At 63.9% G+C, this 23,776-nt stretch overlaps 6 protein-coding genes across 6 annotated transcripts in view; 1 reads left to right on the top strand and 5 right to left on the bottom strand.

The window, feature by feature from the left end:
- Window positions 1-895: 895 nt before the first annotated feature.
- F751_4251 (Probably inactive leucine-rich repeat receptor-like protein kinase) lies at window positions 896-2,902 on the bottom strand (the record flags this gene model as incomplete). Its single annotated transcript, XM_011397161.1, has 5 exons — window positions 896-931; window positions 1,466-1,563; window positions 1,841-2,367; window positions 2,477-2,576; window positions 2,785-2,902. 5 exons carry the CDS (start codon window positions 2,900-2,902, stop codon window positions 896-898), a joined length of 879 nt encoding a protein of 292 aa, XP_011395463.1.
- Window positions 2,903-3,643: 741 nt separating this feature from the next.
- On the bottom strand, window positions 3,644-5,859 carry F751_4252 (putative LRR receptor-like serine/threonine-protein kinase; the record flags this gene model as incomplete). The annotated part of the gene is made up of 6 exons (XM_011397162.1): window positions 3,644-3,845; window positions 4,076-4,238; window positions 4,405-4,465; window positions 4,660-4,841; window positions 5,070-5,624; window positions 5,733-5,859. 6 exons carry the CDS (start codon window positions 5,857-5,859, stop codon window positions 3,644-3,646), a joined length of 1,290 nt encoding a protein of 429 aa, XP_011395464.1.
- Window positions 5,860-9,381: 3,522 nt separating this feature from the next.
- On the bottom strand, window positions 9,382-11,231 carry F751_4253 (putative protein phosphatase 2C 13; the record flags this gene model as incomplete). The annotated part of the gene is made up of 7 exons (XM_011397163.1): window positions 9,382-9,569; window positions 9,779-9,976; window positions 10,160-10,241; window positions 10,448-10,524; window positions 10,666-10,764; window positions 10,894-11,021; window positions 11,131-11,231. 7 exons carry the CDS (start codon window positions 11,229-11,231, stop codon window positions 9,382-9,384), a joined length of 873 nt encoding a protein of 290 aa, XP_011395465.1.
- A 791-nt stretch (window positions 11,232-12,022) lies between these two features.
- F751_4254 (hypothetical protein) lies at window positions 12,023-13,814 on the bottom strand (the record flags this gene model as incomplete). The annotated part of the gene is made up of 3 exons (XM_011397164.1): window positions 12,023-13,075; window positions 13,231-13,415; window positions 13,583-13,814. 3 exons carry the CDS (start codon window positions 13,812-13,814, stop codon window positions 12,023-12,025), a joined length of 1,470 nt encoding a protein of 489 aa, XP_011395466.1.
- Window positions 13,815-15,933: 2,119 nt separating this feature from the next.
- F751_4255 (Isoamylase 3, chloroplastic) lies at window positions 15,934-20,250 on the bottom strand (the record flags this gene model as incomplete). Its single annotated transcript, XM_011397165.1, has 13 exons — window positions 15,934-16,156; window positions 16,404-16,547; window positions 16,815-16,929; window positions 17,127-17,273; window positions 17,427-17,533; window positions 17,642-17,716; window positions 17,920-18,038; window positions 18,203-18,501; window positions 18,724-18,834; window positions 19,034-19,116; window positions 19,288-19,370; window positions 19,538-19,932; window positions 20,097-20,250. The coding sequence occupies 13 exons, from the start codon at window positions 20,248-20,250 to the stop codon at window positions 15,934-15,936; spliced, it is 2,055 nt and encodes a 684-aa protein (XP_011395467.1).
- Window positions 20,251-21,117: 867 nt separating this feature from the next.
- The window catches only part of F751_4256 (Ribosome biogenesis protein BOP1-like protein), a gene marked incomplete at both ends in the record, with an annotated part of 4,494 nt that continues 1,835 nt past the window's right edge, over window positions 21,118-23,776 (top strand). The window contains 6 exons of the mRNA XM_011397166.1: window positions 21,118-21,347; window positions 21,476-21,836; window positions 21,997-22,084; window positions 22,302-22,651; window positions 22,893-23,378; window positions 23,604-23,729. Coding sequence (XP_011395468.1) covers window positions 21,118-21,347; window positions 21,476-21,836; window positions 21,997-22,084; window positions 22,302-22,651; window positions 22,893-23,378; window positions 23,604-23,729 — 1,641 coding nt within the window. The remainder of the gene's footprint in view (window positions 21,348-21,475; window positions 21,837-21,996; window positions 22,085-22,301; window positions 22,652-22,892; window positions 23,379-23,603; window positions 23,730-23,776) is intronic.

Here is a 23,776-nt window from a genome sequence, read left to right on the forward strand (position 1 = left end):
GCGAGGCATAGCAGGGTCCCCGGAATCCGGTGACCAGGCATGCAGGATGGGGAGGGCGTGGCCTCCGCCACGAGCCAGGCGCCGGGGGAGAGCCTGCGGGCCAGACTAAATCTATGACACTCCTGTGTGGTCGAGGTCGCACAGAATCTTGGCAGGGACCGTCGTGCGGGCACACAGTGCGCAAGGCGCGCTGCGGTTGAAAACCCCTGGTGCGGTGGCAGCCCTACCTGATCACAATCGTGGCTTGATGAAACTCCCTGCAAGAGAGACAAGAGGACGCATTACGAGGACTGAAATGTATGTCTGGTCAGGCATTTGTTTCGGAAGAGCTGCGACGAATGACAGTTCATCATATGAGGGAAGCTACCAGCGCATATTTCGCGAGAGGGCATCAAGCGACGTGCACCAACAGCGCATACATGCCAGGCAAACGTACGTCGCTCCCGACCTAAGACGATCGTACAAGCTTTTTATAATGACTGAAGCAATACGTAGGAAATATTTGGACACTCTTACTGGATCTGGACCCAATGATTGTGCAGTGGGGTGCCAGGCTGTGTGCCTGCACCTTCCAAGCGTGTCGGTCAGCATCGCAGGGGGTGGTGCGGCATCGAGCTCGTAGCATTCCGAGAAGGAGAACCCCACCAGCCCAGCATGAGGCTCAGCGAGCTCAACTCTGTGACCGACTCTGAACACAAGGCGAGTGGGTACACCGCCGCTGGGGCATGTTCAAGAGGCTGACACTGGCCTCAAGTTGGGAGTCCCTCTTCCCGTCCCTGTTCTGCTCGTCAGGCCTGTGAAGCGATTGCTGCCGAGCTCTGGAAGAAGGGGAGTCTACACAGTGTTGTGATTGCAAGGGAGTGAGTGCAAGAGGGCCCTCCTCCACACGGGGCTGTCAGATGGCATCAGGCGCAACACTGTCGTGCACGACCTGTCTCGAGCGGCAAGGGTCAAAAAGAATGGCAGAGGTTTCGGTTAAAAATCAAGCGCATGGGATGGTTGGCATGGTGGAGGTTGCATCTCGCCCCGTGGCACCCCAGTTGCCGGGCGCGCCAGCCTCACAAGCCCGCTGACAGGTAGGACGTCACCCGGCCCGGCGGCGCCCCCGCACAACCCTCCTCCAGGTCCGGGGCGTGGCGGCGCGACCCCAGCACCGCGACGTCCTCCGCCCCTTTCCCCCCTCGCCCGGAGCGCGCACGACGCCGTACCCGGGGCCCTCGGCCAGCGCCACGCCGCCGTCCGGCGCGAGGACCACGACCAGGGGGCGGACCGGCGCAGACCCCGGCGCGACCTTGACCTCCGCCGCCCAGCCCGGGCCCGAGCCCCGGCGTGGGTCCAGGCGCAGCGTGCGCCACGCCGCCGGCGGCGCGGCGGCCAGTGGCCACCCGTGTCGCGGCGGCGCGTCCGCATGCCGCGCCCCCAGCCGCGCCCCCAGCCGCGCGCGGAGCCGCCCGGCGCATGGCACGTAGCGCAGGCAGAGGATGGCCAGGGTGGGCAGGACGCCCGTCACCGCCACCAGCGTCAGCACCGAGGTCAGCACCACCGTTTGCGTGGAGATGCGCCCTGTGTGAGCGAGGGTGAGAGAGGGACGGGGGGTGATGAGAGAGGGGACGGCTTGTGTTGTAGGGGAGGGAGACCAAGGGGCCCGGAAGTAACAATGAAGAGGGAGCCACCCCTGGGCCGGCCTGCACGGTCTGCAGCGGGCGACGGCCTGAGACCAGGGCGGCGCAGCGGCGAGTCTAAGAATTGACGGCTGCGATGCAGGTCCCAGCCAGGCGGCGAGAGCGGCACCAGGCATGATTGAAAATCCATGCTCTGTCCCCCAAAATTAGGGACGCACCGCTGTGGACCCCTGCCCCGTCGCCGCCGTGGCAGTTGGCGGGGGAGCAGGGCTGCCCCAGCGCGGTCCCGGCCGCCTCGAGGTGCAACGAGGCCGGGGCTGCATGCGCCGGCAGGTCGCCGCAGATGCCGCAATTGTTGAACAGGCCCAGCAGGGTCAGGCGCGGCAGCGCCAGCCAGGCGGGCGGCAGCGTCCCCGTCAGCGCGTTCCCGCCCAGATCCAGGCTGCGCAGCGCGGCCAGGCGCCCCCAGTCCGCCGGCAGCGTGCCTGTCAGCGCGTTGCCGGCCAAGGCCACGCGTGCCAGGTTGCCAGCGTAGGCCCAGAAGGGCGGCAGGCGCCCGGTCAGCGCGTTGCCTCCCGCCAGCAGCGTCTGGAGTGCGGTCCGCCCGAGTGCGGCGGGCAGCGTCCCCGTCAGCGCGTTGCCGCCCAGGTCGAGGTACCGTAGCGCGCCCAGCGCGCCCAGCGCGTCGGGCACGCCACCCCACAGCGCGTTGGAGGACAGGTCCAGGCGGCGCAGGCCGCGGCAGCTGGCCCAGCGCGGGGCTCAGCGTGCCGGTGCAGCCGGCGGAGGGCAGGGCCAGGCCCACCACCGCCCAGGCCTCGCAGGCCACGCCGGGCCAGGCGCAGGCGGGGGACCCCGCTGCGCCGCAAGTGGCCGCGCTGCAGGGGTCCCCGCTCTCGTTCCAGGCGGGCACGGCGCAGGCCAGCTCGGCCCCGGCCTCCTGCAGGGCCAGCACTGGGCGGGAGAGGGGGTAGGGGTTCGTTTTGGGGGTAGGGGGAGAAGTGGGGCACTGTATGTTACAAGGGAGGCCACCCCCGGTTTTGGCAAGGTGGGCGGGGCACTGCATGGTGAGCCCCGCTGATAGACTCAGGGGATCGGCACTGACAGCGCTCCCTCTTGCTCTCACTGGCCACACAAACAGGGTGCAATCCCTGTAACATACCAGTGTCGGGGTCTGTCCTTGCATGGGCGGGGTTCCAGGACAAGACGAGGCCAGCCAGGAGGCACCAGGTCCCGAGGCTACCCTGCCCTGTGACGCGGTGCAGGGCCTGCTGAGGCATGAGACACAGCAAAACCTGATACGTCCGAGCTTCCTGATCCGGCCAGGATCCCTATGACATCTCGTGCCCTGCAGCAGGCATGCGGCGGGGTGCAGGCTTCCCCGCCTCACACGGCACCGGAGCTAGGGCTGGCCGGCCAGGTAAGTCGATTCAGTAAATACTGTATAATGTATAAGAGAGCAGGAATACGTTATCCTGTATCACATGAACATGCAGGTGCGATTCAGTGAGGGAGGCCGCACGCCCACGAAAGGCACGAGGAGGGTCAGGCGACCAGCGTCAATGCGGGAACCTACAAAAAATTCGTCATTACAAGCCTGCGACCACAGCAAGTTCATGCAAGCGTGCTGGGTACAATCCGTCCGACATGGAGCTCGGTGTCTATAGATCGTGACCGCGCCAGCACTGCCATGGAACCCGGATCGTGTTCTCCCAAAACTTTCACAACTCAGACAGGGGACCACGCAGCGTACAACGGGAAACAAGATTTCAAACGGGGAAATGGGCCCCGGACAGGGAAAGGAGACTTAGAAGTTTGGTCGGCATGAGGCAGGGTCAGGTGTGTGGGGGAGGGGGGCGATGCAGTGCCTCTTTGCTGGGAGTGTGGCTCCCCCCAGGGCTTGCTCCGCGGGCATGGCAGAGCATGCCCGCAGCGATCGAAAGAATTGGCCTCTCTTCTTTGGTCCATGGACGGCGGGGGGAGGGGGAGGGGGGGGGGTGGCGGTGCCACCCCAGGCCTCCTCAGTTCCTCAACCCCCGGTGCTGGTAGACCGGGAAGACCACGGGGTCCAGCGGGTCGCCGCCGGCCGTCGCTTCGTCGTCTGTTGTCGCCTCGTCGCGACGCAGTCCGTCGGAAATGCAGACCATGGACACGCGGGCACCTTCGGGCATGGCCACCTGGAACAGCTCCGCTGTGTGGAAGGGCGGGGTCTCCTGTGGCGCCCTGCGGGTCGGGGAGGGATACGCGCGGGGAGGGGTGGATGATCGGCGCCAGGCGCCACAGCTCCACACCCAGGCGCAGTGCAGGGGGGAGGGGGGGGAGGAGGCGCGTCCTCGCCCCCGCCACATGATGGGGTCCTGCGGCGGTCCGGGGATCTGAAGGCCACGCGAGGACACCCCGACTCACACCCACAGCAGAAACGAGCCCGCAAACCCGCTGCGCACCCCACTCACTTCTCAGCGTCGCCGGGATCGGCGCCGGCGCGCGCCGCGTCGACCCTCGCGGCGTGCTGCCTCAGCGATCGGCGGATGACGAAGATGGCGAGCGGGATGACCAACAGGAGGAAGAGGCCCAGCACACATGCCACGATGATGGGCGCCCACTGCCGCGCCCCGGCTGTGAGGGCGGGAAGGAAAGGGCGGCGGGGGCGGTGAACGGCAAGGGACACATGAGGGGGGCCCATGAGCGGCGGCAGTGAGAGGACACATGCCAGCTTGCTGCGTGCCTCTCCTCCACAGCAAAGAAAGAAAGCACACCCATCCCCCCCCCCCCACGCTCTCACCAGGCGGGTGGCAATCCACCGTGTCGCAGGACTGCCCTAGCCCCGTTCCGCTGGAGTCCAGCTGTAGAAGGGGGCGGAGTGCGGGTGTCGGGTGGGGCTGGCACAGATTGACACCTTCGCGAGCATGCAGGCAAGGAAGGGGCAGAGGCGAAGGGGCAGAGGCCCTGTGCCACGATGCTGGGATGCCACCGACCAACTCCCCCCTACCCTCCCGAACACTCCAACCCCGATCTCCATCCCGACCCGAGCGCCCACCTGGAAGTCCGGGCTGGGCGGATCCAGCGGCGGGCCGCAGAGGCCGCAGTTCCCGCTGACGTCCATGCGCGATAGGTTGCTCATCGCCTGCCAGCTGGTGGGGAAGGGGCCCAGGAGCTGGTTGCTGGCCAGGTGCACCATGCTCAGCCCCTGGAGCCTGAACCACTGCGGCGGCAGCCTCCCTGCATGGGCGGAGGGGCGCGGGGGGTGGTAGGGCGATGACGAGGGGCAGCGCCCCTCCAAGCCTCAGAGGTTGACTGCGCTGCCTCCCAGGCAGGCGCCGCACGATTACACGCTGGCCATTCCCCCAGCCCCTTTGCGAGAGACCACGCCGACACCCTGCGGCGTGCTCCACCCTCCCTCCTCATAATTAAACAAACCCTTCCTCGACCCCGCCCCTGCCTCCCCACCTGACAGCTGGTTGCCGTCCAGATCCAGCACCACGAGCGACTGGAGGCCGCCCCAGGCGTCTGGTAGGCTGCCCGACAGCTCGTTGGCAGAGAGCTGGAGCATGCGCAGGCTGCCGCACCCCGCCAGGGAGGGGGGCAGCTGCCCCGTCAGCCGGTTCTGCTGCAGGCCCAGGTACTGCAGCTGGTCCAGGGACCCCAGGGTCACGGGGATGCTGCCCGTCAGCTGGTTGAAGTTCAAGTCCAGGGACACCAGGCTGGCCAGGGCGCCGAGGCCGGGCGGGATGGTCCCGGTAAGGCCCAGACCCCTCAGCTGCAGCTGATGCAGCTGGGTGGCATTGGCCAGGGCGGCGGGGAGGGTCGGGGATCCGGGGCCGGGGCTGCCGGACCCAGAGAGGGTGATGCCCACTACCCTCCCGCCTGAGCAGGACACCCCCTGCCAGGCCGAGGGGCAGGGCTCCCGCGGGCATTCCACGCCGGAGCATGGGTCCAGGTTCTGCCTGTCCCAGGAAGACGGTATGTCGGTGAGGGTCGAAGCCAGGCTTTGAAGCGCGAGCACTGCGGAGGGGTGGAACGCCGGGAATGGGGGCCGTGGAGCGCTGGTATGAGGACGTGCCCGAAGCCCAGCGCCATCGCAGCGCTGCGTCGAGCGATCGCAGAACTTACCGTCGCCGGGATCCCCGATGGCGGTGACGTGCGTCATGCACATGGCCATGATCGTGGCGGCGATTGCCAGCCAGTGCGCGCTGGTCCAGCTCCTGCCGGGGTGGTGCGGCCCCTGTGGAAGGCTCATGCCGGGCCGCAGAGGCCCAGCGCCCGTCCTAAATATCATTATAATGAGCACTGGATCAGAGCTTCATACTGAGAAACACCTGCGCGCCACACCAGGGACGGATTAGTCGCCCCTAAAGCTGAGCGGCGTACGGAGCGCTCCACCCAATCGAGCCATTCTCGTGTGATGGAGCACCGGGCAGGGTAAACCCACGAAGCACAGGAGTATCCTAGACCTTTAGGGCACCTTATGGCTGCGCCTATCCCACCACGCCCCTTGAGCGATGACAGCACCGCAGGCGAGATTGGTCGACGTACGGTTTCCCGCCACGCTGAAGTTCTGTTTAGGACGGGTCGTACGACAGCACAGGACCACCTTCCAAGGGTGGGGTTGTACAGCACACGGACCCCTCCTTGAGTAAGAGGGAAATTGAGTACTGACAATGTGCGTCAATTCGATGCATGTGGCACTGCGCTGTGGGCAATTGATCCATACCATACAACCCTAGCGTGCGCCGTGGTTTCATCGGAGTGCAGTCACCCCTCCGAGGAATTGGTGTCACCGGAGACACTCACACCACTGGAACAGGCATGGGGCCGGATCAAACTGCGCAGAGGAATCAATGTGAAACAAATTCGACCCCTTTGTGTGGCTGGGTGAGCGGGTATCGACTCGATTTTCATGCGCGCTGTGGTAAAGCACGCGAGAGTTTCTGCCTCGTTTCTGCCTGATAGAGACCGGTATCATGGCTCGCAGCTTGCTTACAGTTTCAGAATGTCGTCAATGTCAAGCTCGACCCAAATTCTCCGGAACGGGGGCGCGAGGGTATGTGAAAGACCACGCAGCAGGCACCCCTGGGCACGTCCGCACGAAAGGGACACTCAAAAAATGTTCAGTGCAGCACTCCGGTGTACATCACCCTGAAGGTTTACCGGCCGACCTGGACGCGATGGCCCATTCCTTCTCATTCGGCATGATGACTATGATTGGACCGCTGGTTGATGTGGAGGCGGCCAGCGTCACATTTTCGCCGCCGCGTTTCCTGCACGTTTTGTGTTGTGTGAGTGTTTGTGTTTCCGAAAGTTTTGATGGTGGAATCTGGCGAGGTGCTGTGCGGCTGGAGCGGCACAGCTGAAGCAAGCCTGACAGGGTTTGGGAATGGGTCTCCTGCCTTCCAATGAATGCAAGTGCTGACATCCAGTCAACCAGGTGCCCCTGTCATGCAAAGCGTGCCTGCAGTCCCATCCCATCCTACGGGTGGCGCACCTGGGGTGGAGTTCCACAGCTCCAGCCTGCCGGTCCTCCACACCAGGCAGTGCTGGTGCGACGGGCGGAGCACGCTGTTTTCTGTAGCAGGTGCACAGGGCCACAGCCGTCGCAATGGCAGCCAGCGGCAGGAGGATGGCCAGGCAGAGCACACCTGCGCTTGACCCTGCAGGGCGGCGAGCAGCAGGGTCGGCTCGTGGAGATCACGTGCGCCCCCGATTCCCTGGGCACGCCGCAATACCCTCGAGGGTTGAGCGGAACAATGCTACCCCGCGGGCGCAGGCCAGTGACCGCTGGCACATCCTGAGGCTTCGTGGGGCGGACATTGTCCCGACTTCCATGCAAGGTCCCACGCGATGCCTCACCATGCGCGGCAGCAGGTGCGGCCGGCGTGGTGAGGACGGAAGCCAGTGCATCCTCCCGTTCGCTCGAGTCCTGTGGGTTTGGTGATGGTAGCATTGTCGTCCTGCGCTGTGGATAGGCCTCAGAAAAGGCACGAGCCGCACGTGCAAGGGGCAAGTGCAGGGCGTGACCCACCTTCTGGTGCTGAACAGTGCTCACACACACCAGGACAAGGCTGGGGGCCTCAGGCAAGGTGGGGCCGTCTGCGACCGGTGATTGCGTAGAATTTCAGGGTTTCGAGTGCTGCAGCTCCTCACTGCTGTGCCAGCGCCACACGCCTGGCAGGCGTGCATGCCACCGCAGGGACCTGGCCCACTCACCGACGGCCAAGGCTCCACAGTCCTCTTGCCAGCCTGCTGGGAGGGGTCCTGCAAATGGGGCATGACGGATGTCAGAAGCGTAGGATCAGGGGGGGTGCCCGAAACGCCATGGGCTCAGAGCCACAAGTACAAGCAGACGACCCATCAGGAACAGCCATGTCGGCAAGGGGCCAGTCCGGCACCCACCATCGATCCGGTTTCCCTGGAGCCACACGCGCTGAAGGTGGGGCAGGGAGGCCCAGGATTGAGGTATGGTGCCGCTCAGGTCGTTATGGGCCAGGTTTATGGTTGTCAGTTGCAAGGGCATGGCTGCCGGGAGGGGGCCGACCTGTGCAGGAGCATGGGCGGCGCCAGTGACGAGCGAGGGGAAGGTGGAAGGGGTAAGGGATGATTCACAGGGCTTCAAAGACAATACCTCGGCTTCCTTGGGTGCTCGACGTGGTGTCTATGCACTGCATTCAGACGCCTCAGGTCCGACATCCCTAAGTATATTTGCACAACAGGCGCTCCTTGCCAACCCCTCCCAGCGCACCAGCTCATTATTTCGCAGGTCCAGGACTCTGAGCTCGCTCAATGAGAACATGTTGGACGGAAATTGCATTCTCAAGCCTGCTCCTGGCAGAGTGAGCTCCACTACCTTGCCCTTCTCACAGGAGACCCCTGGCCAGGAACACTCCCCAACTCCGCACGTGGGCTGGGGACAAATCTTTGTACCCCGGCTCGAGAGACTCAACATCTGCATTAGGACACTTTCAGTACCTGCAAGACACAGAATTGGAAGGAGGTCTAGTGTGTCTCCATGGATAGTATTGAGCGAGCTCGCAAGCATGCTCGTATACCACGTACTTGGAGCGAAATGCTCGCGGTTGACATAGCTGCCGGAGACTTGACTTAGCTCGAACAGCGCTCCGACCAGGAGCGCCACGAGCCTTTGCATGGATGAAGTGGGACCACGTCGTACCAGAATACTGTGCATGATGGGTTTGGGGATCTCTTGTTTCCGCGTGCACGCGGGTCCATTCGACTGGGAAGGCAGAGCACTCAGCAGCCTCGCTGCGGGGTGAGACCACACAGGCTTACGCGGCAACCCCATGACGAGGTACCATGGAGCATCTCTCAGGACATTCAGACTCGCCAGACCATTGGAGCTCTGAATTCATTATTACCTGATTGGAAGGCGCCAAGCGGGCGGCTCTTTACCTCCCGACTTTATTCCTCGCTCCGACACCCCTCGGAAAGATCTCAGAGTCTAGACATCTTCCTCGATGTCCCCCAAAGCTCCCCCTCGAGACTAATCTGCACGCCCTCCTGTGCAATTTGAGACTTTCTCCGGCGACAATTGTGTGGCCACCCCCCGCAATATCCCAGTCAGGAATCCAGCGTGCCCCGATTCGCTCCCCATGTGGCTTCCTGCGGCTCCCCGGATCCGACGGCACCCGCTCGATCAACAGGCCGGTACCTCACGGTCATGTACGCTGCGACGGCGCGGCATGCCTGTGCCGCAGGCGCATACCGCATCAAGCTCAGTCTCGTTGAAGGGCACGGGAGGCAGGCATCACTCCCGGCCGACTCTGCACACGAGGACGCTGATGTTGTCCTCACTGCCACGCAGGTAGGCCTCCGTCGCCAGCTTGCGGGCCGCCACCTCTGGGCTGGTGGACTTCCGCGCCATCTTCGCGGCGTCCTCGTTGGACATGACATCCCAGAGGCCGTCGGAGCCGAGCACAACCCACGTCACGGCGTCTGTGGTGGGGAGGGGGTGGGGGGATGTTACCCAAGGCGGAGGGGACAACAGTCTGGCCGTGGCGCGGCAAGGGGGGAGGGTCGTAGGGGGGCACCGCCCCGATAAATTGCCTGGCCACACCTGCCTTCCTGGAGGGGCACCAACCCTCAGCACCCCAACCCCATCCCATTAACCAGGTCATGCTGGACAGCAGGGTCGCCAGGCTCACCCTCGCTGAGGATGTCCTCCCGGATCTCAGGGTGCGGGATGATGAACTCCTTCATCAGCCGGTTGCCAAAGGAGCGCGACACGGCCAGCACGCCACCCACCCGCCAGGTGCCTGCCCAGACGACGCTGCCACCCGAGCCCTCTATCCGAATCTTCTCGTCAGAGCGGTTGGGCTTGTGATCACGCGACAGCATGACAGCTGCGCCGCGAAAGGGAGGTGGGGGTGGGGACGTTTGGAGGATGGGGATGGGTGGGGGGGTGGACACTGGAAATGCACGGGAGCGCAAGTACCAGAGGGCATGGGTCCAGGTGCGGTGCCGTCAGATAATAGCCTACACATCCAGACACCCCTCTGCACCAAACAATTCCTGAGAGCACCCACCTTGCCGACCGTCGTGCATGACTGCCCTCGAGTCACCCACATGCGCCGTGATCAATCGCTGACCCACTACCATGCTGAACAGCTGGAAAGGAGGAGGGGGAGCGGACAAAGTCGGATCCCTTGCTGAGAAGCAGAGCTCCAGGTCCCAGCCTGCAGGCCCAGCGGGATGACAACGAAGAACCACCCTGCCAGGGCACAATTGCGCCGAGAGGAGGCCACCCCTCATTCCAGCCCTTGGTCCCAGTGCTTGGCACTCAGAACCCCATTCCCCCCTTCCCAAGCTCTCACTGCGGTCGTGCCGTCGTCGTTTGTGATGTGCTTGTCATCCTTCAGGTACCTCTGGTCAGTGTTGATGAACCCCTCCTCTGTTGAAGAGGCAGGATGGTGAAATTGGCACAGTGAACAGCTGCGGGCAGTCCTGCAGTCCAAGCGGTAAATGCAAGTCCCAAGGCTCGTTCCAGAAACCCTGGAACGCACATCAACGCCCTCACATCCACGCGACTCACCCACTGCCTTGAAGAGGTCGCTATGAAAACTGTCGTGGTTCAGTATGTTGTGGGGCAGGTTGTCACACACGTAGGCGGAGGCGGCAGGGCCCCCATGACCTGCCAGGGGGAAAGTGGGTTTACGGATAGCTAACCGGTGCTGGGGGTGCCGTGGCACACAGCAGCCTTGTAGAGGGGCACACTCGTCCCTGCTCCATCTCAAAGTCCCCTACAGAGCGCCCCTCTCACCGTCGAAGACCCCAAAACAGCCCACTTCCGTGCCATCCTTGTTGAGAAACTCGCAGAACACACAGTCCTCCTGTGTGGACCGCTTCCCTTGCATGCTGGCCCAGCCGGCCTGGACCTGGTTGTCGGACCTGAGGTGCGGGGCAGGGGCGGGCCTTCCTGGGACGGGATGGGGCGAAAACCCTTCCAAAGTATGGAGGGGCCCATACCTCGGCGGGTCCCGAACCCACGGCATCGCACCTTGCGACGCTCCCGGACTTGAGTCCATACTTCCTTTCGAGCTTATCTTGGACCTTGGTTTGGGAGCATTTGGCCTCGAACATCTGTTTGAAGGCCTCCATCCCACCCGGTCCGTGTCGGACACCGACCCAGGGGAGAACTACCGTGGCGTCGCAGCAGGTGCCGTCTTCATCTCACGCCCGCTAGATCAAACTGTCGAAGGATTTTGCGTCGGCCGCCCGACATTGCCCGAGAATAGGCAGTGCAGTTCCGTCCCATCTTGGCTGACGTCAGCATCCCTGGTTTCGTGAGCCGGTTGCGAGCTGGTTCGGCCCTCCTCCAAGGTCCCCTGGGGCCGACCAAGGCTGTCACAAGAGCGGGGAGGTTCCTGGTGCATTTGCCAGTCCACCCTCGAGGGATGTCAGCTAGATCAATCAAGACCATCCAAACCCCGAGGGAAATGCAACGGGCTGGAGGTCCGCAAGGAGAGGCACAGCAAGGGGCAAGCGCAACCGAGGTACACGGAGAGGAGCAAGGGGCAGGCAACAAGGCGACAATAAATGCTGGTCCTGGTGAGGCAAGAGAGCAGGGGGCGGCAAGGCGGAGCAGCGACTGGATCAAGATGTCGACCCCAGTGGGTCGGCGGCTGGGGGCCCACAGTGATCGCCGGGCATGTGCTTGCCCTCGAGGGAGACAGATTGGCAAAGGGGCAAGGGTCCAGAGGGATGTGAGGGCCCGGCCGCGAGAGCGCCGCGCCCAGCATGGGTCCACGGCACTTGGGCGACGCCGCTGTTGAGCTCCAGCAGACGCGCCAGACTCCCGGTGTTGGACAGGGCGGGTGGGGTGCCCCCCAGCGACGCCAGGCCCACACCATCCCTCCGTCCCTCTCACCCCCCTCCGCACCTCCAGCGGCTCAGTGGGAGGTCTTGCCGCAGACGCCGCCAAACACCCAGAGGGCGTGGTGCAGGAAGGCGTGCCAGGTCATGGTCCCACCCTGGAGCAGCAGGATGGCGGTGGAGATGCCCATGGCTGCGGCCATGATCCAGACGATGAGGGCGCGGGAGCCCGACTTGGCGCTGAGCCAGAAGACCAGGCCCTGGCCCAGGGCTGTGAACACGAGACCCAAGGCGGCCAGGGCCAGGCCGTAGTCCAGGGGCACGGCGCCGAGGGAGACGAACACCACCGAGGCGGAGACGGAGGTGAAGAGGATCATGGTGGCGGAGGTGGCGGCGGTGACGTCCGGCAGCACGCCCATCTCCAGCATGAGCGGCCCCTTGACGATGCCGCCGCCCACGCCAAACACGCCGGCCGCCAGGCCCGCAAAGGTGCACAGCGCGGGGAAGAGGAGGGTACTGCGCGCGTCCCACTGCACGTCGCCCTCCTGGTACTGGTGCCCTCGCGCGGCCAGGCGCTCCGCGCGGCGCAGGAGGTAGGCCCTCGCCGCCAGCATGACGGTGAGGGTGAGGGGGAGCAGCGCGCCCACCACCGCCCAGTAGGCGGGGGAGGGGCAGCGGAAGCGGGTCTTGGCCAGGTCCGAGGCCACCACGCAGGCCAGCATGAGGAAGAGCACGGCCAGCTTCAGGCCGGGGACCTCCACGCGGTAGTGCGCCAGTGCGCGGCGGGCCAGGCGCTTGACGCGCTCGCGCCGGCGTGGGCGCTGCGCCGGCGGCAGCAGCGGGGCGCTCGCGCCGTCGGTCGCCGCCAGGTCGGCGGCCGAGGGCGCGGCAGACGTCGGGGCCGAGCCGTCGCTGGCCGACCCGCCGTCCTCCGCCGCCACCGCCGCGGCCGCCACCGAGTCATGCAGGTCGCCGCCGCCGGCGTCTAGCTCGGCGTGCGCGGCGCGGAGGGCCCTGTCGGCCTTGGCGTCCCGCGCCGACAACGAGCGTGCCTTGACCACCAGCTTGTAGGTGATGAAGGTGAGGAGCAGGCCCAGGCTGATGGTGGTCAGCCAGGGAGGCAGCACATGCTGCGGGGATTGGGGTGGGGGGTGGGGGGGTGGGAAGGGGTCAGAAGGATGCTCTATATCGGAGGTGGGGCCAAGGACGCTGAGGAAACGGCAGCCTGGTTTGGCGTCAGAGCCAGCCGGTCCATCACCACATCACCCCCGACCATCCTCCTCACGTTGACATAGGTGCCGAGGATGGCGCCCAGGATGGTGGACGGTTCCATGACCAGGATGAGGTCCCAGTCGATGAGCGGCGCGTCGCGGAGCGGGTGCCGCCGCCCGATGTTGATGGCCAGGTTGGTTAGGGTGCCCCCCACGATGGTCACATTGGACAGCGCCACCGCGCTGTAGGTGTCAAACCCTGGTGAGACAGGAATGGGACGGGGGGAGGAGAGCGTTGGGAAATGAAGGCTGGGTGCAGGGCAGGTTCAATGGGCAGGAGTGTCGAGAATGTGGGACACTTGTCATGGAGCCATGAGCGGGAGTGCTGTCCACCCCCGCTCATGGGCCTCAACAACAGAAGCTCACTCAGAACGATGAGGTACAATGGCACCAGGATGCCGCCGCCGCCCAGGCCGCCAGATGCCGCCAGGGCCAGGGCCAGGGAGGCCAGGGTCAGGCCGATGATGTCACGTAGGTTCAGTGGGAAGAGGTCCTTGTGGGGGTCCCGCCGGTGGAACGGGGCCGTAAGGCCCAAGGGGCCCTCCTCCCCGAACAGGGGGGCTGGGCACAGGGCGCCCCCCAGGAAACAGAGTGTCATGTCGGAGGTGTGCAGGCCACGAGCGCAGGGCTGCCATTCATGGGGGGCGTCCAGGTCGAGGAGGTCTGCACTGGCGTTCAGCGACGGGGCCAGCCTGGCAGCCACCCCAGCCCAGGTTGAGGCTGCCAGGAGACACACCAGACACGACCGCCATGGCGTCCCATGACTGCCCATCACTCGGTCGAGGAGGGTTTGGGGGATGAGACCCCTGCCAGCGGCTTGCGCTGCCGCTCGGGTGGGTGACTAGGGTTGCTCCCAGAGACGGTGGCACTGGCCTGCTCGAGGGATGCAGAAGAGGACAAGGCGAATGCATGGACAGTCACAGTTAAATCTAGATACTTGCGTGGATGGATATGACTCGCAATTGGACGGCAGTCATCACGCTCGTGTGCCAGCAAATTGCATTTGTGCCGACCAATGCGATGGGCATTCCCGTACAGCGCGCTGACGTCGATGTCAGCGAGTTGTTCGGCACGAGTTTGCGATCTTGTAGTGAGAGGGGATTGTTTGAGAACGGCGTCTCCAATTCTGAGGGCATGCTACCTTGGTTGGGCGTCTTGTTTCGCCAAATGAGGGGGATTTTACAATGGGAGACCAGGTTGGCATGCTTAATGGCAGGTGGGGATGCGGCTAGGTGCCCCTCGGGCGAATCATGCGCAACTCCGATTCTACCGGGATGGGGCACAAAACGGCATGCAGCAAGTGTATAATACAATGCTAATCATCTTTGGCTTTCGAGGGCCTCAAGGACCGGGAGAGGGCCCATGACGCTTCCACACGCTGCCTACGTGCCATGCGTCCGCTTTAGGATCTACATCCGCCCGTCTCGAGCTTCACCCGGCACCAAAGGAAACGCCTCGATGAGGATACAGGTCCATACCAGCATGCAGTGCGTAAAGATCAAAGGGGCCCGCATGCCCAGGAGGCTACAGTATCACGAAGCACATCTGGGCTGACACCAGTCCCCTCCACCTCCATGGCGCCCAGCTCCTCCTGGAACGAGGCATAGAACCTGGAGATGAAGGCCTCGGTGTCTGCAGCGCTGGTTGCTTGACCCTCTGCTTGGTCTGAGTGCATGTGCTGACTCAGCATGCATTGCACACGCAGGGCCGCCTGGCTGAGTCGCCAAAGGCCCAGGGCGTCATGGTGCAGACTGCAGGCCACATTTTCCAGCTCTCGAACCGCTTCCAAGGCAGCAGGACCCCCTGCCTGGTGCAGGGTGCTGCCGCCCTGGATCCAAGCGCGTAGTTCTTGCGCCACCGCCCCCGCTGCCCTGAAAGGGCCCTGGCCGGGGCTGTCATTGCTGTCTGCCACTCGAGCAAGGGCCAGGAGTCTGGATTCCAGACTACCTGAGGGTTCAGTGACCCTCAAGCTGTCACTGTGGGTGGACTTTCCAGAGATCAAAGGTTCTTCAGACCCTGCAAAGAAGCCAGGTTGGAGGTGGGACGGGCTATGGAGCGTCTGGCCATATGCACAAGTGCAAGTCCAGAGGGAGCTGGTAATCGTTTCCGGCAGCTCACCCTGAGACCTCTTCTGTTTTTTTAATCTCGGTCTAGGGCTGTTGATGGTTCCACCTGCAGAGCCTTGCGCCTGCTTCTGCGGAACAGGGAAAACAAGGAGGTTCTATGGGCATGGCAAAATCCCTTGCCCACAGTTTCAGTTATAGCCCACCCGAGGGGCTCCGCGCACCTCAGCCGAGGCATCGGAGGCTGCGAGTCGCCTGCTGATGTCGGCGAGAGCATTGGATTCTGCGAATTTTTCCCTAGCCATGAAGCGGGATGTCGTGGAAGACCGCTGTGTGCAACTAGAAATCAACGGAGGTCTGCCAAGTACAGCAGGGATATGGACAATCTGCTGGAGCAGGACGGTTGAATTTATGCTTATTGGTCGTGAAACTCAAACACTTATCGGAATGTGGTGAGAGAGGCGTCTCACGCATTTCGACCCAATGCTTGTCAACCCTGCGCGCGCTGGGACGGTTTCATCGACAGCAGAGCACTTGGCCCCACCACGTCCCATCCATCTCGAGCACAGGGCGCTTGCCACCCCGTGTTCCCCTGTCCATGCCATGAGCAAGGAGGACTCTCAGGACAGGAGGAGCAGCGGCGCACTCAATGATTCATTCCACTGGCACCGCAAGGAGCATGATGGATGAAAAGCACTGGATGTTGTAGCGCGGGTCCACCCCCTTGTTACCCCCTGGGGTGAAGTCCCGTGGCGACGGGAGGTTGGTGTCCACCACCCTTGCCCAGCGCTGGCCCGGGGGGGGCAACGGGAGGTCCACATCCACGGAGAAGCCGTGGGCGTTGAACGCGGCATAGATGTCACCTCCCCCTTGGCCCCTGGATTGAGGAGGGTCAGGTAAGACTGGCTCAGCGCTGAAGGTGACACACCCAGCGGCGCCTGCCCATGTTTATTTGGGCGTGCAGGTGCCAGAGAGTACAAAGGCCGCAGAGCAGCAAGCACGGCAAGCCTCTGCACGACTCAGAGATTCCCGGTCTATGCTTCCATGCTTGCTGAAAGGAGCTGACAACAACATGCAAGTGGGGTGTCCAGACCCGCTCCCAACCTCCCCAACCCCCCACCCACCTGTCATGCAGGGTGAAGGCAAGGAAGCGCGACTCTGGGTCCTCCCAGCTGGATTCGTGCCAAGTCACGTCCTGTGGACCCAGGAACTCGTCCCGCCCCAGCAGGGGGTGACCTGTCCGGAAGTGGATGAGGCCGGCGTAGAACCTGGGAGGATGGCAAGGAGGTGGTGTGGGAGGCTGATTCGCTTGGAGTGCTTTGAGGATGCCAAGGTGGTATGCCGTGTGTGGCCATTCCTGTCCAAGCAAGTGCCCAGCGAGCCTCCCGACAGGGACGGGAGGCATTCGACTAGAGCAGCAGCGCCAGGCAGCTGCATTTTGGTATCACACCAGTCCATGGCATGAAGAATAACACCTCCATTCTTGGCAAGTCCGCAAACACAGATGGCACTCATCATGCGGCCAGACGACACACCTGAACCACCCGCTCTGCTTGGCCTCCTCCAGCTTCTCCCAGTCATAGTGCGTGAGCTCGGTGTCGTGCCCGTAGTAGTTGTTGTTGCCGTGCCGCGTCTGCGCGTATTCATCCCCTGCAAGCACCAGACGAATTTGGAATACTTAGTCTCAAGGAGGCTTCTTGAAGGAGTGAGAGGTCGGCAGACCGTTCCCTTTCCGTTGAATCCCCCATTGCTGATGCACTTCCTGCCAGCCTGGCGTGAAGTAGCTGCATCTCCTAGTCCTCCAATTTCCCTTCTCATCCCCTTTTCACAGGCAAGCCAAACCCCACCTGCGAGGATCATAGGGGTGCCCTGCGAGAGCATGAGGGCGAGGTGCAGGTTCCGCATCTGGCGCGCCCGTAGCGCCAACACGCCGGGGTCACTCGTCTCCCCCTCCACGCCGCAGTTCCAGCTGAAATTGTCGTTGGTGCCGTCGCCTATGTGGAAGGAAGCACAGAGGCGTGGGTGCATGGGTGAAGGGATGACACAGCATGTGGCGGGGTTGCCTACTGAGCTTCGCTGACCCCACAGCCCCGTCTTGTGTGGCTGACTCCCTCCCACGGCCGACAGAGCCAAAGAGGTGGTCTCACGGTTGAATTCGCCATTGGCGTCGTTGTGCTTCTCGTTGTAGGCCACTGAGTCTGCCAGGGTGAATCCATCATGCGCAATCACAAAGTTGATGGAGTCTGAGGCTTTCCTGCAGGGTGCGGGGGAGGAGGGCGTGGCGCAGCAAAGGCAAGGGAGCTGGACTCGGACCCACAGCCAGAGGAACGGGGGAAGCCACGCAACTCCCCCAGTCACCCACCGCTTGTTGTAGTTGTAGAGGTCCGAGGAGCCAGCCAGGCGGGTCGCAAACTTCTGCTTGAAGCCGGCATCCCCCCTGTTGAGGTGGGAAACAGAGGGATGCTGGTCAGGAGGCGTTGATGGGGCGTGGAAACATCACTGGTACTGCGTGAGGTGGGAGCAGGGCGCTCATGGTACTTGCGATGCCGGGATGCTGAGGTTCAAGTGAGCACTGCAGTCCGCTACAGAGCCTGAGACAACCAAACTCTACTCGCTTGCTCCCGCCCAGAGCACCCTCACTTGATGAACCGGCGCACGTCGTCCCGATACTGGCCGTTCCACTCTTTCCAGCTGTCCCAGTTTGGGAAGGAGCCCACCATGTAGAGGCCGAGGTCCCAGGGCTCCGCAATCAGCTTCACCTGCACTCGTGCCAGGGAGGCAGGGAGCTAAAACCTCTGCATTTCCTGTTCAGCTACTTTCCCTGGTCGAGATCAGGTTAGCATCGTCGACGGCTCTCCAGGAGGCAGGGTGGCACAGGTATTCAGAGCATGCCTGGCCCACCACTGGTCCACCGCCGCCCCACCTTGGAGAGCATGGGGTCCTTGCTCATGGCCTCGATGGCGGGGGGGGTGGCGAGGGGCTCCCCGTCCTGACCCCGGCACAGGCAGGGGGCGAGGTCGAAGCGGAAGCCGTCGACATGGTACTCCTCCACCCACCAGCGCAGCGAGGTGAGGATCTGGTCCTGGACCAGAGGGTGGTTGGCCGCCACCGTGTTCCCACACCCGGAGAAGTTGAGGATGGCGTGGGAGGCGGGGTCCTGCTGGTAGTACACCCCAGCATTGATCCCACGCCAGGACAGCAGGTACGGGTCGTCGTCGCCGCCTGCATTGAGGGTGGAAAGGAGGGGTGTGGCGAGTGGTGGAGTGAAGCTGCTGGGGACTGGGATAGCAATTCTGACACAAGTTCCACCTTGGGAAAGACAGCGTCTCTGAGCAAGCGGGTTGCCCTGGACCATCTGCTTCTGACTGGGGACCTGAGTCTGGCGGCGATGGCGGGCCTCCTCATGGGACCATCCCACGGCCCCGCACAGCAACCAAGCCCCACCTTCTGCGGTGTGGTTGTAGACCACATCCACAATGACCTGGATGCCCGCGGCATGCAGAGCCTTCACCGTCTCCTTCAGCTCCCGATCGGCTGCCAGTGGGCCGCCGCCATCTGCAGGTCAGCGGCAACAGAGGAGGAAGCGGTGCTTGCTGAGGCCAGGTGGACATTGGCGACGATTATGCACGCGATGCTCTGCATGCACGCCAGTGCTGTAGAAAGCAACCGTGTGACTGACACCAAGGGTGGCTGACCAGCAGGTTAGCCCTGCTCTTCAACCCCCAAGAAGTTCCATGTGGAGCAATCGCCAGACCTGCCGCAAAGCGACTCATGGGGGCAAAGAAGCTGAGGTGGGAGTAGCCCCAGACGTTCACCATGTGGTCCCTTGGGTTGGGGCTGCGGTGGAGTAGTGTGTTCAGGGTGGTGCGAGGTGTAAGCTGCCAAAATTCTAGGTCAACAGCTCTCTGCATCAGAAGTGGAGGCACCCAGATACCTTTCCCTGTAAGACAGCGAGACCCAAGACTACGGGCCTGAGTTCTGGACCAACATCCCACGCTCAAGTCACACCTGCGCTGGAACTCAAGCTCGTCATACTCAAAGAGTGGCAGGAGCTCCACCGCATTGATGCCCAGCTCCTTGAGGTGTGGGATCTATGGGAATTGGAAGGAATGGAGCATGGTGCTCTGACAGAGGGGCGCAGGCACCAGTCCTTGACCCTGGAGTCCAGGGTCTGCGTGAGCACGAGCAAGTGTCCTGTCAAAGGCCCTTGCCTCTCAACGGGAAAGCGTGAGCTCAACCCCCACACTCAAGAACGCACCTTGTCCTTCAGTCCCAGGAACCCTCCACGCTCCCCTTCCGGGAGCCCGCTGGTGGGGGAGGCCGTGAAGCAGCGCAGCGGCAGCTCGTAGATGACCAGGTCTTTGGTGGCGATGTCTGGGCGGCCGGTCTCCTCCCCGGGGCCCCAGTCAAAGGGCTCGGCCTCGAAGTCAAAGGTCCCGCGGAAGAGGGACCCCAGCCTCTCCTGGAACCCCTCTCTTTCGTCCCGCTGCCCAAAGCGGGCCCGGCCTGCCACCAGCCTGGCATAGGGGTCCAGCAGGACACGAGTGTCGTCCCAGCGGTAGGGCGAGTCGGGACCCTCCGCCCCGGACACCCTGAAGCCATACAGGATGCCGGACAGGGGGAGGCCGTGGACGAGGCCGTGCCAGACGTCGCCTGGTGGGGGTGGGGGTGGTCGTAAGCATGCGGGTGGCGGTGGGATTCCTGGCCACAGCACTCAAGACCAGGCTCAGGCAAGCATCATTCACCGATGTCCCAATCAGCGAAACAACCCGAGCTGCGAAGTAGCGGATGGGAGGTGCAGCATTCCCGACCCGCACCCGTATTGTGCAGCTTCAGCTCCTGAAGGGGGCTGTTGTCGGCATTATAGAGACACAGGGTGACCGCTGTGGCATGAGGAGCTGCCAATGCAAAGTTGACGCCCCCCTCTGCTGGGGAAGCACCCAGAGGCGATGCACTGCCTGTATAGGGCATGGGAATGAAGGGGAGAGGAACTTGAGGGAGCAGCCATAGGGATTCACATCCGCTTTGCAGCATATCTGCTTCATTACCTCCCCTCTGTCCCATCCCCCTCGCGAGGGCTGACCTGGCTCGAGCTCCAGCGGTTTGGGGGTGGCAGTCTTCTTGGCAGGTTTACTGGTCACAGGGGTGGCTTTGCCTGCGCCCACCCTTGGATGGCCCTTGCCCCGGCTCGCCGTGCGCGACGCCTGGATGGCTTGGGTTTAGAGGTGATTGGAGGGCCCTCCATTGGCACTGGATCAACCACATGCAACCCCGGTTAAATCACACTCACCAGGGTTCGTTCGGCGAATCTGACCCGTGGTTGAATGTTCTGGCGATGAGTTGCTGATGAAATGGGGGTTCGGTAGGCCCGAGATGTGCCGCATGCACCGAGTTGCATGTTGAAGGAGCGAGGACCTGGTCTTGACCTGACGACAAACGAAGAGAGCTGGGGCACAAGCTGGCGATCGACCGTTCAAGCAGAGTCGAAGCTGTCAGACAAGATCTACTTACATGAGATCGTGATTCAGGAGCATTGGTGGAGGGCGATCAAACTGTCCCCTGGCAGGGAGGGTGGGTATTCCACCTGCGATCCAGCTCCACGATCTCTCCGCGCGCGGAAACCCCCATGGTCGAGCCGGCGGGGGCCGAGAGTGGCGCCCTGCATGGTGCTGGTGTCCAGACCCAGAGGAGAGGAGGCTGTAGCACCAGACGCGAGATACCATATATTTACCGACATATAAGTCCGTGCTCCTCGGCTGAAGAGATTGCTCCCGCGCTGCTCCAGGGCGAGCACATGCCCGCGACAGTCTTAGGGTCGTCTAGGATTATATCCCCTCAATGAGCCCCAAAAGAGCCAGTACGGGTGCAAGAAAGCCAGCTAAGAATGAAGAGCGCCCTCCCTCTGAGGTGGATGTCTCCGAGCTGGTGCTGAGCAGCGGGAGCGATACTGAGGAGGAGGACGTGGAGGCCTTCTCTGGCGACTCGGACTCCGAGGCCGATGTCGAGCACGAGATAGACCATGCAGTCAAGGACTACGTCGGTGCCCTCACGAGGAACGTCGGCAATGGGTGAGGTTCCTGGAGCAGCCGGGGACAGCATGCATGACAGTTCTGGAGATAGTTGCTAAGGGTCGGCCCATTCCCCTGCGCTGACCCATGCACCCTGCGCTGTAAACCCTCCCCATTCCCCACTTCAGGGCTGGCCAGCCGCCGACAGTAGACGCTTCAGAGGAAGATGAGGGGAGGGAGGAGGCTGACGAGGCCGGGTTTGTGACCTCTGAGAGTGAGACGGGCACAGATGGAGAGATGGGCGAGGAGGAGCCAGCCTCCCCCCGGCCCCAGGACGACCCCGCCTCCGACTCCTCCGAGGACGAGCGCCCCGGTCGCAACACGGTGGGGAATGTGCCCCTCGAGTGGTACGACGCCGAGGAACACATCGGGTACGACAAGGATGGGATGAAGCTGGTTAAGAAGGGGAGGAAGGACAAGCTGGACACCCTGCTGGCACGGAACGACTCCACCAAGGCGAGGCTGGCGGGGGAGCTTGGGTCGGGGCATGTGGGATGCATGGGGATGCTTGACTGATGGCACGGGCAGCACAGCAGAGGATCAGCGGCATGACCGGGGACCCAGGGGGCATGCCGCCCCGGAGGCTGTCAACCTCAGGGCTCACACATTGTGACACATTCCTCTCACCCTCCCTTGGTCCTGACCACAGTTCCTGAGGACGGTGTATGATGACTACAACGACGAGGAGATAGTCCTGTCCAAGGCTGAGATGCGCATGATCAACCGCATCCGCACGGGTAGGGTGGGGTTGGGGAGGGTGTCGCTGCAGAGTTTGGGGGCATGGTCCCAACTCCCTGGCCCGGGACAGGGCACTGGAGCCTGTGTCCTCAGAGTGCGCTCAGAAGCCCTGCTCTTCGTGCTTCACGGCATGGTCACAGCCCCTCTCAACCCCCCAGCCTGCACCCCCATCTCCCTTACCCTCATCACGCACCTCGCTCCCGCTCCCCCCGGCAGGCCAGTTCCCGCACCTGGAGGTCAACCCCTTCCCCGAGGAGAACGACTGGTTCACGCGGGACACGGAGGTCATGCCCCTGACCGGCGCCCCTGAGCCCAAGCGCCGCTTCGTCCCCTCCAAGTGGGAGGAGAAGAAGGTGGTGAAGCTGGTGCGTGCCATCCGCAGGGGCTGGCTCAAGCTGGGCGCGCCGCCAGCGGAGGAGGCGGACAAGCCCTACCTCATGTGGCAGGACGACGGCCAGGCCAGCAGCAGGACCGGGACGGGGCTGGCCTACATCCCCGCGCCCAAGCCGCGCCTGCCGGGCCACGCCGAGTCATACAACCCGCCCAAGGAGTACCTGCCCACTGAGGTGGGTTGCTTAGGGGGGGTGGGGGGAGGATGCACTTGTGCTCGTTTGTGTGTTTGTGATTCCCTTTGTGTGTGGTGGGGGGAGGGGTGAGAGTTGTCGCACGGCTGCTGCTGCCTGCGGTTCCCCATCACCCCCCACCCCACCTGAACCAACAGAATCCAACCAGAAGGGTCGTCCCCTTTGCCACCGACCCACCTCCACACAACCCTTTCCCACCTTTCCTCCCACCCACCATGCTCAGGAGGAGCTGGCGGCCGTGGCCATGCAGCCGGAGGAGGAGCGCCCCGCCTTTGTGCCCACCGCCTTCCCCTCCCTGCGCGCGGTGCCCGCCTACGCGGCCTTCATTAAGGAGCGCTTCGAGCGCTGCCTGGACCTGTACCTGTGCCCTCGCGGGCGGCGCAAGCGCGCGCCCGTCAAGGACCCCAGCGTGCTGGTCCCGCACCTGCCCAAGCCGCGCGACCTGCAGCCCTTTCCCTCGGCAGAGGGCCTGCGCTTCCTGGGCCACGCCGCAGCCGTCACGGGGCTGGCCCCCGACGCCAGCGGCGCGTGGCTGGCCTCCTCCTCCCGCGACGGCAGCGTGCGGCTGTGGGAGGCGCGCACCGGCCGCTGCGCGGCGCGCTGGGACCTGGGCGAGCTGCAGGGCGCCGAGCTGGGGCGGGGCGTGGCCGGGCTGGCCTGGTGCCCCGACCCCGCGCTGCGCCTGCTGGGTGTGGCCTGCGGGGAGGGCGTGCTCCTGCTGCCCGTGCCCCAGGCCGGCAGCGCCGCGCAGGCGGCGGCCACCGCCGAGCGGCTGGCCGCCGCGCTGGCCGCCGGCGGCGCCGGCGAGCGCGCCTGGCGGCGCAGGGGACCCGAGGGCGCGGTGCTGCTCCCGCACGCCGCGCGCGTGACGGCGCTGACCTGGCACGCGCGCGGGGACTACCTGGCGGCGGTCTCCGCGGCCTCGCCCAGCCAGGCGGTGCTGGTGCACCAGCTGAGCAAGGGCGCGACGCAGGCCCCCTTCCGCAAGACGCGCGGCAGGCCCGTGCACGTGCTCTTCCACCCGACCAAGCCCCTCTTCTTCCTGGCCACGCAGCAGCAGGTGTGTGTGTGTGGTGGGGGTGGGGGGGGGTGCGCGGAGGGACGCGA

The sequence above is a fragment of the Auxenochlorella protothecoides genome (assembly GCF_000733215.1).
Source record: "Auxenochlorella protothecoides strain 0710 unplaced genomic scaffold scaffold5, whole genome shotgun sequence".
NCBI classification, from domain to species: Eukaryota; Viridiplantae; Chlorophyta; class Trebouxiophyceae; order Chlorellales; family Chlorellaceae; genus Auxenochlorella; species Auxenochlorella protothecoides.